The 17,010-nt window shown below is 35.2% G+C and overlaps 1 protein-coding gene across 1 annotated transcript; it reads right to left on the minus strand.

Annotated features, from left to right (window-relative positions):
• Nucleotides 1-11,141: 11,141 nt before the first annotated feature.
• Nucleotides 11,142-11,759, minus strand: LOC129232908 (zinc finger protein 678-like). Its single transcript, XM_054867011.1, has one exon. The coding sequence runs from the start codon at nucleotides 11,757-11,759 to the stop codon at nucleotides 11,142-11,144; it is 618 nt and encodes a 205-aa protein (XP_054722986.1).
• Between the last annotated feature and the right edge of the window lie 5,251 nt (nucleotides 11,760-17,010).

Genomic DNA, 17,010 nt, shown 5'->3' on the forward strand with positions numbered 1-17,010 from the left:
AATGTTTTGTTAAACAGTTTTTGTGAGGTTCCTTTAAAATGTTTTAAAAGAAGCCTTGAAGCCGTTTAATCTACTTTAAAGTACATAATTCTTATGTTGTAATTTACTTCAAATGTGGTGGTAAAATATATTTTTTAGCATTTAAAGCCCCTTAAATATTAAATAATTTCACCAAAAGGGTGTAATAATGCTCTGTATTACTTTGAAAGATCGTAATTAAAACAAGAGGGTGTTAAAACAGAAAAATCAAATTTTTCCATCAAAGAAGTATTAATGAAGGAATTGTGACATTTTGTGCCTTTGAATTCGAAATTTGTGAGCTTTTCGTATTTTTTTGCAATGACCTCTGAGAGAAATATTGCCCTCATAACAAAATCTAAGGGACTTTATTGAAATATATGTTTTATGTGTGTGTAATTTTTATTTTTTAGCTTTTACTTATGTTCTGTATAAGTAACTTAAAATTTTATAATGTAGTTAAGTTATTTTCATCTCTTCGGGAGGGAAACGGTCCTCCCCCCTCAAATCCCTACAGTTAATAATAATGGTATAAATGCTTCAGAAATATTTTACTGAGTAATGCTGTATACATCTTTTTTTCTAGCTCTAAAATGAAAAGTAAACATAAACACATTTTAGTTACTGTATTAATTGTTAAGAAACATTATTGGTAATACTTAAAATTGTAGTCAGAACCTAAAACTGTAAGCTTTAAAATGAGGGGTCAGTTATGAAATTTGATAAAGGAATAAGGAAGATTTTGCGTGGTGACAGAAATACAGGCTAGAGAAATAATACATGAGATTATGTATAAAATACATGTGTGAGGGGGCCCCAACACTTCTAATGCCTATAGGTTCCGAAATCCTTAATCTGGCCCTGCGCACATAGTGATGAAAACATATTCACACATTTAAAACTTTGATACCAATCGAAAATGTGGATTTTTCTGCACAACATGAAATTTGTTCGAGCTTCAAAGTTAATTAGGACTGGAATTCTAGCCATTTTCCCCACAGAACCTGAAGCCAAGTTGCTAGAACAAGTTCTTACTTTCACATCCAATCGTTCCTACTTCTTTCTCGCAGACACTTAACATTACTCGGTTACTTACATTATATCCGTTACCATTAAGCATGTACTAGCAAAATTCTAGTATGTGTATCCCCTTCCCCCCGACTTTAATTTCCTTCCGATAAGAAGGCATTTCCATGTCGATTATTCTAATTTTAATACAGGTTTGCATCCAGGCACGATGGTGCAGAAATCTCTCTTGTCTTTGAACATCTCATCGGTTCCATATAATTACAAACACAATCTGATTATGAACAATCCTTTTATTTCAGTTACAGAGATAAGCAGGAACTTAAAAGATAAAATATAAATCTTTACAACGCCTTCGAATGAAATAGAAAGTTTTCCACTAGCGAACCATGCCGATCTGTGCTTAACAGACTGCACCCGCGATTGGCCAATCGTGCTCGAGAACAGGATTGACTGGTGAAAGGAATAAAAATAGCCAACTTGATATGAGATAAAAATTCCGAACTTCTACCCTTGGTGATAACTAAGTAGCCCTTCAAAGGAATTTTGAAGCATTCCATGGGTTTCTGTGTAGAATATATATTTCGTGACTTTAAGTTTAATACTTTATCATTGTTCATTTTCATCGCCTCTCAACAAAGTCACCTGAAAATGGTCTTTTCGCTCCTGTTGGTACAGTTATACACTGGTGGGCAATTGCTAAGGACGGATCAAAATGGGCTATGTAGTGCGCATAAAAGTAAGTGTAATTAAATGCCAAGTGAAGTAAACTAATGCCAGAACACTACAGTGACGATAATTTATTGTACTCTGAAATCCAGAAGGAGTTGAAAAGTGTTTAAAGCACAAAACGGGAATTTTGTGCTGAATACGTATAAGTGATAAAATGTAATTACCGTCCCCAAGCGTTGCGGTGTAAGATGTCAATATGGGATATTGCCACCTTAGACAGCAATACAAGTTTTCACACGCCGCTTACTGTTTTGCATATCAATATCCAGCCGCTGTTGGAATATTTTATCCCATTTCTCTGGCAGTCACGGATGAGGGTGTCCTTGTTTATTGGAGGGTGTTGTCGACCAGCAAGACTAATCCCTAAAGCATTCTAAACATTTTCAATGGAAATCAGATATAATGTGCTGGCCATCCGATGGGTTGAATATTCTCACTCTCTAGACACTCCTGGGCAGCGGCTGTTCGATGACATGTTGCGTTGTCATCCATGAAAACGAATTTATCTCCCACAACACCACGGAACATGTAAATACGAGGTAGCTAAACAGCACCGATGTATCGCTGACCAGCCATTGTCTTTTTGGCAGCACATGAGCGCAGGGTTGGCAAAAAAACGAGTTTTTTTAAAAAAGCCCATGGACCCAGAGTTTTTTTGGGTTAAAAAAAAACTAAAGCTGGGTTTTTTAAAAGAAATGTGGGATTTTTTTGTATTTTTTTAGGGAGAATGTGGGTATTTGTAGCAGATTGTAGCGTAAGTATATGGACAAAGCACAAAAATTGTCTTGGGGTGAAAAAAAAAGCTCGAAAATTCAGCGTTTTCTGAAGAAAAGTATAAAAGACGACAAAACCCAAGAATGGTGAAGTTTCATGTTTTTTAGTTTCCATGATTATCAACAGTTAAGGCAAAGTTACTTCTCGAGTGATAAAATCTATTGTTTGTTAGTTCGTTTTTAGTTACTACATTTTTTTTTTAAATTTTACTTTATTGCATTTCATCTTGTTATGCAAAACTAATGTAGAACATCAAGTAGTTTAAATCCCTTTTTACTGAATTCCAGCTTAATCAAGACATTTCTTTGAATTTTATGTTACCCGTTTTTCTATTTCTGTGTACAGAGTAAGGAATATTAAACTTTTTCGTAAGATAATGAAAATACTGTACATCCTATTCTGTTTTCTGTCCGACCGTTTATAACACCTGTTAATTTCTAAAAAATATACCTTGTTTATTCAAGATTTGTGACGTGTTGGTTTGCAGAAAATAATTCAAATAGGAGCCTTTTAGCTAGAGTAGTTTCGTCTGTACAATCTACAAATATTGAGAAAATCAGACGTGACAGGATTTAGTCAAGATAATTTGAGTTATTTATTGACCAGTTAAAGAAAAAGTTTTAATATATTTATTTAAAATCTTTGAAGTATTGTTTTAATGCCATTAAGAGTTAAGAAATACTATTAAAGTTCAAAATTCATTTTTTATGTCTATTGTCTGTGGTGAAGAAAATAAAAAAAGAAGTTTAAATTGTAAAAGTATTGAAATTAATTATTTTTTTTAAAACTTCTCAGAAAATTTTAAAACCCAAAAGTGGGCTAAATAATGGGTTTTTTCAAAAAAAAAAAAAAAAAACCCATTGGGTCCTATCTGGCCAACCCTGCATGAGCGACATATGGCCATTGATCCTGATCCCAGTCCAGACCATGACACCACTAGCATGGTATTTGTCCTCTTCTTTTGTTTTCCGACCTCTATTCAGTACTACTCTCACGCCAGATTAGTTGTCGTCCACAATTAGGCGACAGACTGAACCTGCTGTCATCTGAGAATAGTACACAAACTTAGTCGACTTCTCTCCAATTGTGATGCTGACGACATCGTTATACACGGGCGAAACACTGACTTGTAGCCAATGGGGTGTGCAAAACAAGCTGGCGGGCGTATAGTTCTACTGCTTGCAAAGGTTTGGTTACAGTTATTTGGGATATTTGGTTGCTAGTAGCAGTAGAAAACTGCTTTGTTACCTCAGTAGCTGTGTCGTGCCGGTTCATTTTTGTTGCTAGCACTATGTACCAATCGACTGCTGATATCGTATTGAGTACACGACCTCCCCGTGACATTTGCTACACATTCCATTTGTTTGAAATGATTTACAAACTTCAGAAACAACTCTGCGGCTAGCGTCAATCTCCTTGGTAACACCTGATACTTTTTTCTCTTCTTCAATCTCGCCAACAACAAGACCACCCACAAAATCATCTAAGGGATGTTGGCAAGACATGCCGGAAATCGCAAGCTCGTCAATTGATTCTTTCCTGTCAAACTCTACCTTTGAACAAAAACGGTCTTACAAGCCAAATCCTTTTTATCGCTTATCAGCGCTATCACGTGACGAACAACGTCGTGAATCCAAAATTTGCATACGCACAATACGTCTTACCCTATCCTGAACTTATTCTAATTTCCATATTTCCTTGCCTTCCATTCTGTGGTTGCTAACACTGAGATTGCAATCCGTCCTTAGCAATTGTCCACCAGTGCATGTTACATCAAGCTTGCAGCGTCAGAAAATGTATTCGAGCAATGTTCATAAATGCGGTTTTTCGCCGGTATGGATTCTTAAATGTTTTCTTAAATTTGAAGCGAAAAAAAATGTTTTATTGCAATGTTCACATGAATGCGGCTTTTCACCGGTGTGAACTCTCTTATGTTCTTCTAAGTATGAAGATCGAGAAAATGACTTCGAGCAATATTCACACGAATAAGGTTTTTCGCCGGTATGGACTCTTTTGTGTGCCCTCAAGTTTGAAGATTGAGAAAATGTCTTTGAGCAGTATTCACATGAATAGGGTTTTTCGCCGGTGTGGAGTCTCAGGTGTAACTTTAAGGATGTAACTCCGAGAAATACCTTGAAGCAATATTCACACGAATAAGGTTTTTTGCCGGTGTGGAGTCTCTTATGTTGCTCTAAGGTTGAAGTTTGAGAAAATGACTTCGAGCAATATTCACATGAATAAGGTTTTTCGCCGGTGTGGACTCTTTTGTGTACCTTTAAACTTGAAGAGCGAGTAAATACCTTTGAACAAATGTCACATGAAAACGGTTTTTCCTCAGAATGGCTTCTCAAATGGGTTTTCAAAGCTTTAGCGTTAGAAAATGCCTTTGAACAACTGTCACAAGAATATGGTTTTTCAACAGTGTGAACTGTTACATGGAGTTTCAGGCTTGAAAGCGTAGAAAATGCCTTTGAACAGCTGTCACAAGAATATGGTTTTTCACCAGTGTGAACTTTTACATGGGTTTTCAGGTTTGAAAATTTGACAAAAGTCTTTGAACAACGTTCACATGAATAAGATTTTTTGCTAGTATGAGCATCCATACTTCCCCGATTATAAAGCTGTAGGGATGCTTGAACAATATTGATCCGAATATGGATTTTCGCTTTTATAAATGTTCAGATGCCTTTCGAGGTTCAAAACTTCCGAAAGTATTTTAAAAGAGCATTCACACAAAGGTTGTTTTTTCCCTAAGTCATGGCCTGGATGATGAGCTCTACCATGTTTGTTTTACTGACGATATGAGAGGTTTTTAAACCAAATAACTGCTTCGTCTTTTGATTAGCAGCCCTAAATTCCGACAGGTATTATAGTTTGCTCGGCTAGTAACATCTGTTCACTTCAACCCGATTTTCTAGGCATAGAGAATAAAAGTCAATGTTTGGGACAACAGGACAACCTGCGAGTTAATTTCTTCCATATACCACGAAATTTTTGAATGATAAGAATAAAAATGAAATTCATAGAGCACCACTGAAATAGTTATTGTTAAGAAAAGGAGCTGCTGATGCCATTTTCACTTTATCTCCTTTTGAACGTTTCGCTGAAAAACACATACTTCACTTAGGAACACAATGGACTAGTTAGGCTCAAAAATATTTAAATGGATGCATTTTCTCTGGCAAAATATTAACTTCTGATTCATAATTTTAAACGCACGAAATGAGTCACGCGAACCTGACCAAGTCGTATCCTTCCTATGTTCTTGTGTACAGTGCAGAGCATTAGTTTCATTTTTATCACTTCATTTCTTAAACTAAAAAATTTAAGAAAACTTCAGTTGGGTTGCATTTATTCAAAAATTTCCATCAGTATAATTCCTTGGATGGAAATGCAAATGAAGGTGCACTTTGATACATAATTAAATGTGTGACATCATGCTTGTTAGGATTCGACATCATATAGCCTTGAATATTCCTACAAAAAGAATCTACATTAAGAAATATTTTATAACACATGAAGTACAAATTATAAGCATTGAATTAACCCAGGAAAATATGAATTAATTTGTTTTCTTATAGTTCATCTCTCCTAGCATAACATGTAAACCCCAACTAACTATTGTATTGACATCAGTGATGTCAATCGGGTGGATAAATATGTTTTGGGTATTCACCCTAAGCCTGGGAAAATACCCCAAAACGGGGTATTTTGGAAAAAAAGTAAAACGTGAATAAGGGTTCTTCAAAAAGTGTAACTTTTCTGTTACACGGCTTTTACAGTAAAAACTTTAAGGAACAATTCATTAAACAATGAGTTTCAATTTCACCAAAAATGTATCTATTTAAACCTGCCAACAATTTTTTAATAATAATTTTTATTTTAGTATATTTTTGGTTCACAACATGTGAATTCTCACCTCCGTGGCTTGTCACACACCTGGTGTGATTGTTTATGTTGCTTAATAACTTGTTTAATTAATAGTATATACTTATTTATTTATTATTCCTTTCACAAGTGCCTCAAATACTAATTGTTTTAAGTATGTTTAATTTTTTAATATTGTGTTTTAGTTCGTTTTAGTAGGACAAGGAGTCATGTCACGCAATAAACTCTCACCTCCGTTACCTAAACACAAAATGCCATTCCTCATTAACACGTGGCCGTAATGACATCAAATTTTTTTTTCCATGATGCAAGGGAGCCCCCTTGTTTATTTTCAGCCACAGTTGAGGTTGTGAGATTTTTGTCGAAACACAGAAAGATACATTTTTCTTTAAAAACTTAGTGTGGTTATTCTAACTTCTCACCTCCATGAACTTGAATTTCAGGGATGTAAATTAATACAAAAAAAAGAAGGGAACATGTTTTCATATACTTAACATGTGCAGATTGTAGCAACGAAGAAAAAAAACCCTGAAAAATGTATCTATTAGGCCTATATTAAAAGAAAATTCCTCACCTTCGTGAATCTCACCTCCGTGACAGACCTAATCAATGTCATTATTTCTGAGGTGAAAATAAGTGATGGAGGGGAAATAAATCAATAATAGAGACATTCTACCAAAATTACAAATTGTCAGTATATCATCAAATTTGCTAAATACTATTTTTAACGTACAACTGAAACTACTAATAAAGCCGTACTTTAATTAAAAGAGCTTAATATTACATTCCCACTAATCATTAAAATAGCTGATTGTTTGCAAAACTAACAAAATTACTACTTTGATATTAAATTGGCCTCGATATTTAAATCTTAACAGTTTTTTTCTTTTTTTTTTTATTTCCGTGAACAAGGCATTTTTTATTTTTTTCATTTATGAGTAAAATAATTGGAACTTAGCTGGGCCATTGTTTATGGTTACTTTTAATGGGCAACACTTTGATGTAAGAATAAAAAAAAAATAATAAAAAGAAAACGTTTCGAAATTGAAATATATTAGCGTTCAAAAATTACGTTTTCTGGAAAATGACCCATAACTGATAATTTTTTATCTAAATACGAAATAAAATGTGTAAAATTGATATACATGCATATGTAGCATATAGTTTATACTTTTTTTATTGAAAAAGTAAAATCAATATCAAAAATTAATTGTGAACCGACTCATTTGAAGTCTTAAAAAATGTTGGTGGATCTTTCTACCTTGGAGATTTTAAATCTAATGATGCAAGGAAATAGTCTGAAAGAATCCAACCTACTAAAGGTTTACCTTTTCTTTATGGAGAGAAGCATTTTAAATTAGACATTTAGACAGTGTTCAGCTGAAAATATTATAGGATTGTTCATCATAAGATGAGAGCATGAGTTTACTAGTATGGTGGAAAAGAGCAAATATTTATAAGTGAAGAATCTCTTAGCCTAAAAATAGATAACCTGTGCAGTTCAGATCACAATTCAATTCCAGAGTCTGACTCTGGAATGTTTGAATGAATCCTTTCAAACTTGTGGTCGCTAGTATTTTTTTTTTTACTCTTTAGCTCAGGGATTAAATTGAGTTGAACTTAGGAATTTCGCTAAATTAGAATATCTTATACTTCTAGTTTAAATTAATTGAGAAAATTAGAACAAGCTAAATCTGACGCAGAATAAATTTTATTTCGAATAACACGGGATGTACACGGGGTGTGGGAAAATTTTCATCCCTTCAATAGGCAATGTATGTGAAATTTTAGCTTAAAATATTAATTACAGAAAAACCAATTAGAAATTTAAAAAAAAAAAAAAAACTCCAGGTGCAAACTCCGCCCGTGACTCGAAACAATTTTATACACAATTTCAAGGCTGTAGGTGCTATCGGGTATCCTGGACCAAGGCCCGTCACAAAAATTCTTTCGCAATTTCTTTAATGTTGCCCCCCTTTTTTTAATACTAAGGGGCTCCCTCCCCCACACCGGCTCGCTGACGCTCACTAACCCCCTAAGATTGCTTCGCAATCTTATTTGATTCGAAAAGATTTGAATCCTCAATTGAAAAGAAACAGATTAAAAACGCATTAATAAGATAAATAAATACCTTTGTGCTGAATAGTAAAGTCAGAACAAACAACGTAAGTAGAAGCACAAATTTGTAAATTACAGCAGACACGTGTTTCGGCGTTACAGGGAACGCCTTTTTCAATGCAAAAAATAATGAGCTTATGGATGAAAAGACATCCGACAAATCCGACAATCCTTTTGTCGGATGTCTTTTCATCCATAAGCTCATTATTTTTTGCATTGAAAAAGGCGTTCCCTGTAACGCCGAAACACGTGTCTGCTGTAATTTACAAATTTGTGCTTCTACTTACGTTGTTTGTTCTGACTTTAAAAACGCATTATTAGTTCCCCTTGGAACAAATTTCATCTGCCTGACGTAGATCTCCAACAGGAGATTCGCTTTCAAAATGTGAGACTTTTTTTAAGCTTTGTTCCTTGAAATGTTAAATAACACATGTGTTTCATTCCTGATATTTTGAGATGCATTCAAAATTTGTTAAGTGTAACTTACAATATGTAGTAACTTTCTATGTATCAATGTTGACTATGCTGCACAATAAATGACATTTTTAAAATGCTCTCTTTATTTCTTTAAAAGTTACATGAAAGAAACAAGCTGTGAGGTTAAACTAATACAAATACAAAAGTGACGACCAGCAACAGACTCTGAGCCCAGCTAGACTGGTCCTAGTCAATTTACAATCCCCAGTGAAGATCAATGGTCCTCTTAAAACTATCTACTCCCTTGCTCATTACCGCTTCTTCCGGTAAGCTGTTCCAAAGCTCCACTACCCTGCTAAAATAATAATTTTTCCTAATATCCATGTTAGCCTAAGATTTAAGTAGCTTAAAACAATGACCCCTTGTCCTGTTTTCAGTGCTAAACTTCAGCCCAGTAACATCTTTCATTTTAATAAATTTAAACCACTGAATCATGTCCCCTCGGTCCCTTCATTGCTCAAGACTACATTTTTAGCCTTCTAAGTTTGGAATCATAGTCTAAATGAGAAAGTCCATTTATTAGCCTTGTAAACATGTTTAATAAATTTTAAGTTAGGGAAAAAACCACGTGTGACTTGCTTATGGTTTAGTTTTAAACAATCTTAAAACAATCCGGAGCAACATACAAAAATTCTTAATAAAGGAACCAGAGTCCGAAGTTTTAAGTGTTTAACCGAGGACTAAAAATTCTCAAAAGGAGTGTGCAATTCATGCCCTTCAATTGAAATGTATTTAGATTCAGGAATTACGATTGCAACTATATAATTTCGAATTTTATTTTGCCAATATTATTCATGATTGTTCTTCCATCTTTGGGAAGCCATCCTTATCTGAAACAATTATACCTTTGTGGTTAAAGTTTTGTCGGGCCCCTCTCCTCTTTCTTTCCCTAGTATTTCGAAATCTTTAATTTAAAAGACTTAAGCGCGTACGTCAACACAAACGCGTTTGGCTATTGCTTTCACTTAGCGATGAAAACATATTCACACATTCAAAACTTTGATACCAGTCGAAAATGTAGATTTTTCTGCTCAACATGAAATTTTTTCGAGCTTCAAAGTTAATTAGGACTGGAATTCTAGCCACAAAACTTTAGGCCAAGTTGCTAGCACAAGTTCCTATTTTCACACCCAATTTTGTCCCTACTTCTTCGCAGACACTTAACATTACTCGGTTACTTACATTTTATCCGTTACTACTAAGCATGTACTTGGCAAAATTCTAGTATGTGTATCCCCCTCCCCCCGCCTTAAATTTCCTTCCAATAAGAAGGCACTTCCATGGCGATTATTCTCATTTTAATACAGGCTTGCATCCAGGCACGATGGTGCAGAAATCCCTTTTGTCTTTGAATATGTCATCGGTTCCATATAATTACAAACACAATCTGATTATGAACAATACCTTTATTTCAGTTACAGAGATAAGCAAGAACTTAAAAGATTAAAATTTAAATCTTTGCAGCGCATTCGGATGAAATAGAAAGTTTTCCACTCGCGAACCATGCTGATCTCTGCATAACAGACTTCACCTGTGATTGGCCAGTCGTGCTCGAGGACAGGATCGACTGGTGAAAGGAATAAAAATAGCCGACTTGACATGAGATAAAAATTCCGAACTTCTAGCGTTAATTATTACTGCGGAGCCTTCAAGGAATTCCTGTTCGTCTAGAATATTTATTGAATTTTCCTGTTCCTGTATAGAATATTTATCCGTGACTTTAAGTTTAATCCCTCATCATTGTTCTTGGGTTCATTTTCAACGCCTCTCAGCGAAGTCCTTTTTCGCTCGTGTTGGTACAGTTGTTTCTTTAAGCTTGCAGCGTCAGAAAATGCCTTCGAGCAATATTCACACGAATAAGGTTTTTCGCCGGTGTGGACTCTTTCGTATGCCCTTAAGTTTGAAGACTGAGAAAATGTCTTTGAGCAGCATTCACATGAATAGAGTTTTTCGCCGGTGTAGAGTCTCTAGTATAACTTTAAGGATGTAACTCCGAGAAATACCTTGAAGCAGTATTCACACGAATAAGGATTTTCGCCGGTGTGGAGTCTCTTGTGTTGCTCTAAGGTTGAAGTTAGAGAAAATGCCTTCGAGCAATATTCACACGATTAAGGTTTTCCGCCGGTGTGGAGTCTCTTGTGTCGCTTTAAGATTGAAGTTTGAGAAAATGCCTTCGAGCAATATTCACACGAATAAGGTTTTTCGCCGGTGTGGACTCTTTTGTGTATTTTTAAGTTTGAAGATTGAGAAAATGTCTTTGAGCAGCATTCACATGAATAGGGTTTTTCGCCGGTGTGCAGCCTCTGGTGTAACTTTAAGGATGAAGCTCCAAGAAATACCTTGAAGCAATATTCACACGAATAAGGTTTTTCGCCGGTGTGGAGTCTCTTGTGTTGGTCTAAGCTTGAAATTTGAGAAAATGCTTTCGAGCAATATTCACATGAATAAGGTTTTTCGCCGGTGTGGACTCTTTTGTGTATTTTTAAGTTTGAAGAACGGGTAAATACCTTTGAACAAATGTCACATGAAAACGGTTTTTCACCAGTGTGAACTGTTGCATGGAGTTTCAGGTTTGAAAGTGTAGAAAATGTCTTGGAACAAGTGACACAAGAATATGATTTTTCACCTGTGTGAACTCTTACATGGGTTTTCAGGTCATAAAATTTGAAAAAAGTCTTTGAACAACGTTCACATGAATAAGATTTTTTGCTAGTATGAATATTCATGTTTCCCCGATTATGAAACTGTAGAGATGCTTGAACAATATTGATCCGAATATGGATTTTCGCTATTATAAATGTTCAGATGCCTTTTGAGGTTCGAAACATCCAAAAATATTTTAGAAAAGCATTCACACAAAGTAGGCTTTTCCCTAAGTCATGGCATAGATGATGAGCTCTATCATGTTTGTTTTACTGACGACATGAGAGGTTTCCTAACCAAATAACAAATTCGTCTTTTGATTAGCAGCACTAAATACCGATAGGAATATAATTTGCTTGACTAGCAACGTCTGTCCACATAAATCCGATTTTTTAGGCAGAGAAAATAAAAGTCAATGTTTGGGACAAGAGGACAACCAGTGTGCTTGTTAATTTTCTTAAATATGCACAATAATTTTGAATAAAGAGAACCAAAATAAAATACATAGAGCACCACTGAAATAGTTATTGTTCAGAACCTGTTGATGGCCTTTTCATTTTATCTAATTTTGACCATTTAACTGGAAAACACATATTCCACCTAGGAGCACAATGAACAAGTTTGATTCCAAAATAGCCTTTTCTCTGGGAAAATATGAACTTCTGCTTCATAAGTTTGAACGCACGCAATGAGTCACGCGAAAATTATTCACAATCATTAAGGCCGTAACGAAAAGTGATCCTGAACTAAGTCACATCCTTTATATATCCTTGTATACCAGTGCAGAGCATTACTTTCAATACTGTTACCTCATTTCTTAAACTGAAAAAATTAGGAAAACTTCAGTTGGGTTGCATTAATTCAAAAATTTCCATCAATATAATTCCTTGGATGGAAATGCAAATGAAGGTGCACTTTGATACATAATTAAATGTCTGACATCATATTGGTTAGGATTCGACATCATGTAGCCCAGAATATTCCTACAAAAAAAGAATCTAAATTAAGAATATTTCATAACCCATGTGGTACAAATAATTATAAGCATCGAATGGCGTTCCTTATTAACCCGGGAAAGCCCGAATTAATATTTTTCTTATGTTTCATCTTTCCCAGCATAACATATAAACTTCGTCAACTAGCTACTGTTAATGACCCATAAAAAGGTAATCATTTAAATTTTAATTAGTAATATCTATTATTGTTTATGTAACGTGATTAAGAGTCATTTTTCTAAAAGTTGGACCCTTGTGATTTTTGCTTTTGTTAGATTTCAATTCAAAAAACAATAAAACGGATGAAAAACGCAAATAAAAGTTTAGAGTTCAACAATTTTAGAGCATTTTCCTAAAGTAACTGGTATTCTACTCCGACCGCATGAAGCCTTTCTATTAAATGTAAAAAAAGAAAAAGAAAAAGGAGCGTACAGTTGAACTCGTTTACGGCCACCCTACTTTAAAATAACCCATCGGCTACATGACTATAGCCGGAGCTGCCAACTGCTACGAAAAAATCGTCGTTTCTACGAATTAAAGATTTAAACTACGTCGCTACGAAAGCGGGTCCAAAAACTACGATTTTTGGATTTTTTAATTTATAATCCCAAAAACACACACACAAAAATAGAGAGAAAAAAACCAGCATGAAAACTAAACCGGTAAAAGTTCAGAAAAGTCAAACTTTACACGTATGCTGAGGGTTTTTGTGCAACAAGCTTCGATCTTCGAAAGTTGCATGATGTAAAGATGGACCGGTTTTTAGATCGCGACGTTGATCTAGTCATTGAATCTTCGGCAAAAAAGCGTAAAGACTGAAAAAAATTCCATGAAGAATGTAATTTTTTTAAAATTCCGTATTAATATTTTCTGTATCATACTTGAAAGTTGTTAAGTATGATTGTTTTTGTTCTTTATACTGTTGAAAATTCATCAGTTTAAATCGGCGGCAGCGGCCACGCATTCCCCCCCCCCCCACGAAATGCTGCTACGATTTTGGATTTTCAAAAGTTGGTAGCTCTGACTATAGCTTCAATAAACTGCTGGTCTCAGCAGGCTTCTCATTGAGAGAACATTCAATCGCATCGCGCTTTTAATGACAATGTGAATTCTCCTGTGACGTACTAAACTTGAAGTTTGGGAAATGTCTTTTAGTCCACTCATATTAGGGGTCTGACATCGGAATGAGAGATAAGAAGCTGTAAACGTGTACAGGGCCCGATTAACCTCTAAAATTAAGGGAAGCTTGGCCTCATTTTGGAGGCCCCCCACTTTTTGTTTGGGGAAATTTCTCTAAACATTCTATGCACATTGATACAACACTGATTAATGCTAAGTAGCCCAGCAGAATTCAGAGTTAAGTTTATTCAACGTTACGGACTGACAGAAATTTTGTTTATTACATTGTCGCATTTGAATGCTCCGCAAATTTGGGTAGTAACATTTTGAAGCATATTTGACACTTCACAAAGGAAATTAAATGCCATAAAAGTATATTTTAACAGAGTTGAATCAAATCGAACCAAGTTGAAATTCTAGCTTGTAGCTACATTTTAATCAAATGTGTCCTCGTTTTGAATAATTTAATTCTTTCAAACATTTTTGTTTATTAAGTTCAAATGTTTGCAATCTCTTTAACTAGTATGTTGTGGCCATTACGAAACTTTCTTCTATATTTTTCCTTTTTCTGATCCCTCCCCATGCTTGACGAGGAAGCAATATTCCTAACAAAAACAAAATGACACATGCAAAAACTTGACGACCATCCCAATGTCTGAATTATTGTAAAAGCAAAGCAAAGAGCGAAAATTGAAAGTTACTTTAAAAGCCTTACTTGAATTAATTACAAATATTTTATTTATTAAAAAACATAAGATGGCAACAGTTAAAAATTTTAATTCATTGAGATAATATTTCCGATCATTTCCATACAATTAAAATCACGAGAAATACGCAGACGACAATCTATTACGATTTATCTTTCTTATTGTTGCATTAATAAAACTATTTTTATTCGCAAAAAAAAAAAAAAAAAAAAAAAATCAACACCTCTTGGAGCGATTGGATCCAAAATTGAACCAAAGCCTGTTTACGTATGGATTCACATATATTCCAAATTTCAAACAGAACGTAGCATTACTTCTTGAGATACGGCACTCACAATGGAAAAAAAGAACGGGCGATTGCGCTACCCCCTTTTTAGCTGTTGACACCAAAATAAAATCAGCTCTTATACCCACTAAGGGCTACTTGTCCAAAAATTTTTGTTTGATTCCGTTCGTTATTTCTTGAGATACAACAGTCACAATTCACGACAAAAAACGTTCTATAACTCAACCCCCGTTTGAGCTATTGGCACCAAAATTGAATCAGCACCTGCTCCAATTAGGGGCAACATATGGACCAAATTTTGTTTGGTTCCGCCAGTTACTTCCTGAGGAATAGCAATCACGCATAACTCAAAAAACGTCCCATTGCTCCACCCCCCTTGGAGGAATTCGCGCCAAAAACCAATGGGCACAAGTTCACATAGGGTCACATATGTGTGCCAAATTTCGTTCAATTTCATGCGATAGTTTTTGCTGTAGAGTGGCCACAAAAAACTGGTCACACACAGACGTGACACACACACACACATACACACACACATACATACACACACACACACACATACATACACACACACAGACAGACAGACATTTTCCAAAAATAGTCGAAATGGACTCAGCACACCTCAAAACGTTCGAATCCGTCAAAATTCGAAATTCGAAAATTTGCACGAATCCAATACTTTCTTCTATATATTAGATATAGAAGAAAGTAAACTAGTATGTTGTGGCCATCACGAAACTTTCTTCTATATTTTTCGTTTTTCTTTTTTTCTGATCCCTCCCCATGCTTGACGAGGAAGCAATATTCCCAACAAAAACAAAATTACACATGCAAAAACTTGACGACCATCCCAATGTCTGAATTATTGCAAAAGCAAAGCAAAGAGCGAAAATTGAAAGTTATTTTAAAAGCCTTGCTTGAATTAATTACAAATATTTTATTTGTTAACAAATATAAGATGGCAACAGTTAAACATTTTAAATCATTGAGATAATATTTCCGATCATTTCCATACAATTAAAATCACGAGAAATACGCAGACGACAATCTATTACGATTTATCTTTCTTATTGTTGCATTAATAAAGCTATTTTTATTCGCAAAAAAAAAAAAAAAATCAACACCTCTTGGAGCGATTGGCGTCAAAATTGAACCAAAGCCTGTTTACGTATGGATTCACATATATTCCAAATTTCAACCAGGACGTAGCATTACTTCTTGAGATAGGGTACTCACAATAGAAAAAAAGAACGGGCGATTGCGCTACCCCCTTTTTAGCTGTTGACACCAAAATGAAATCAGCTCTTATACCCACTAAGGGCTACTTGCCGATAAATTTGTCTTTCATTCCGTTCATTATTTCTTGAGATACAGCAGTCACAATTGACGACAAAAAAACGTTCTATAGCTCAACCCCCGTTTGAGTTATTGACACCAAAATTGAATCAGCACCTGTTCCTGTTAATGGCAACATATGGACCAAATTTTGTTTGATTCCGCCAGTTACTTCCTGAGGAATAGCAAGCACGCGTAACTCAAAAAACGTCCCATTGCTCCACCCCCCTTGGAGGAATTCGCGCCAAAAACCAATGGGCACAAGTTCACATACGGGCACATATGTGTACCAAATTTCGTTCGATTTCATGCGGTAGTTTTTGCTGTAGAGCGGCCACAAAAAACTGGTCACACACAGACGTGACACACATACATACACACACAGACAGACAGGCATTTTCCAAAAATAATCGAAATGAACTCGGCACACCTCAAAATGTTCGAATCCGTCAAAATTCGAAAATTTGCACGAATCCAATACTTTCTTCTATATATTAGATATAGAAGAAAGTAAAAATGCAGTTAAAAGCAGAAACTAGAATTGTTATGCACAGTTTTACAGTGATGTTTGGGCCCCCTAAAAATTCTGAGGGGAAGCTTAAGCTTCCCGACCCTTTTGGGTAATCAGGCCCTGAACGTGTACCTTTATTTTACCTCTCTAAATGTCTCATAAAATCTCGTGTCCGCGTCCTAAGATATTCAAGATCAAAGGTCACAAAAAATCATCGAGTTGATGCTTTCACAATCATATAAACCCTTTGTATATGGTCAGTAGTGTAGTGAAATGTTGTTACAAGCTTCAATGCAATTCAAGTTTTTTTCGCTGAAGCGGTAATTTCGTTGTAATGGAATTCAAGCAGTAGCGCAGCGAAGGGAAGGGGGGGGGAGTGAA

Source organism: Uloborus diversus, unplaced genomic scaffold, assembly GCF_026930045.1.
Source record: "Uloborus diversus isolate 005 unplaced genomic scaffold, Udiv.v.3.1 scaffold_14, whole genome shotgun sequence".
Taxonomy (NCBI): domain Eukaryota; kingdom Metazoa; phylum Arthropoda; class Arachnida; order Araneae; family Uloboridae; genus Uloborus; species Uloborus diversus.

Coding starts and splice junctions, on each gene's coding strand:
- LOC129232908 (XM_054867011.1), bottom strand. CDS start 11,759: ATGAATATTCATACTAGCAAAAAATCTTATTCATGTGAACGTTGTTCA.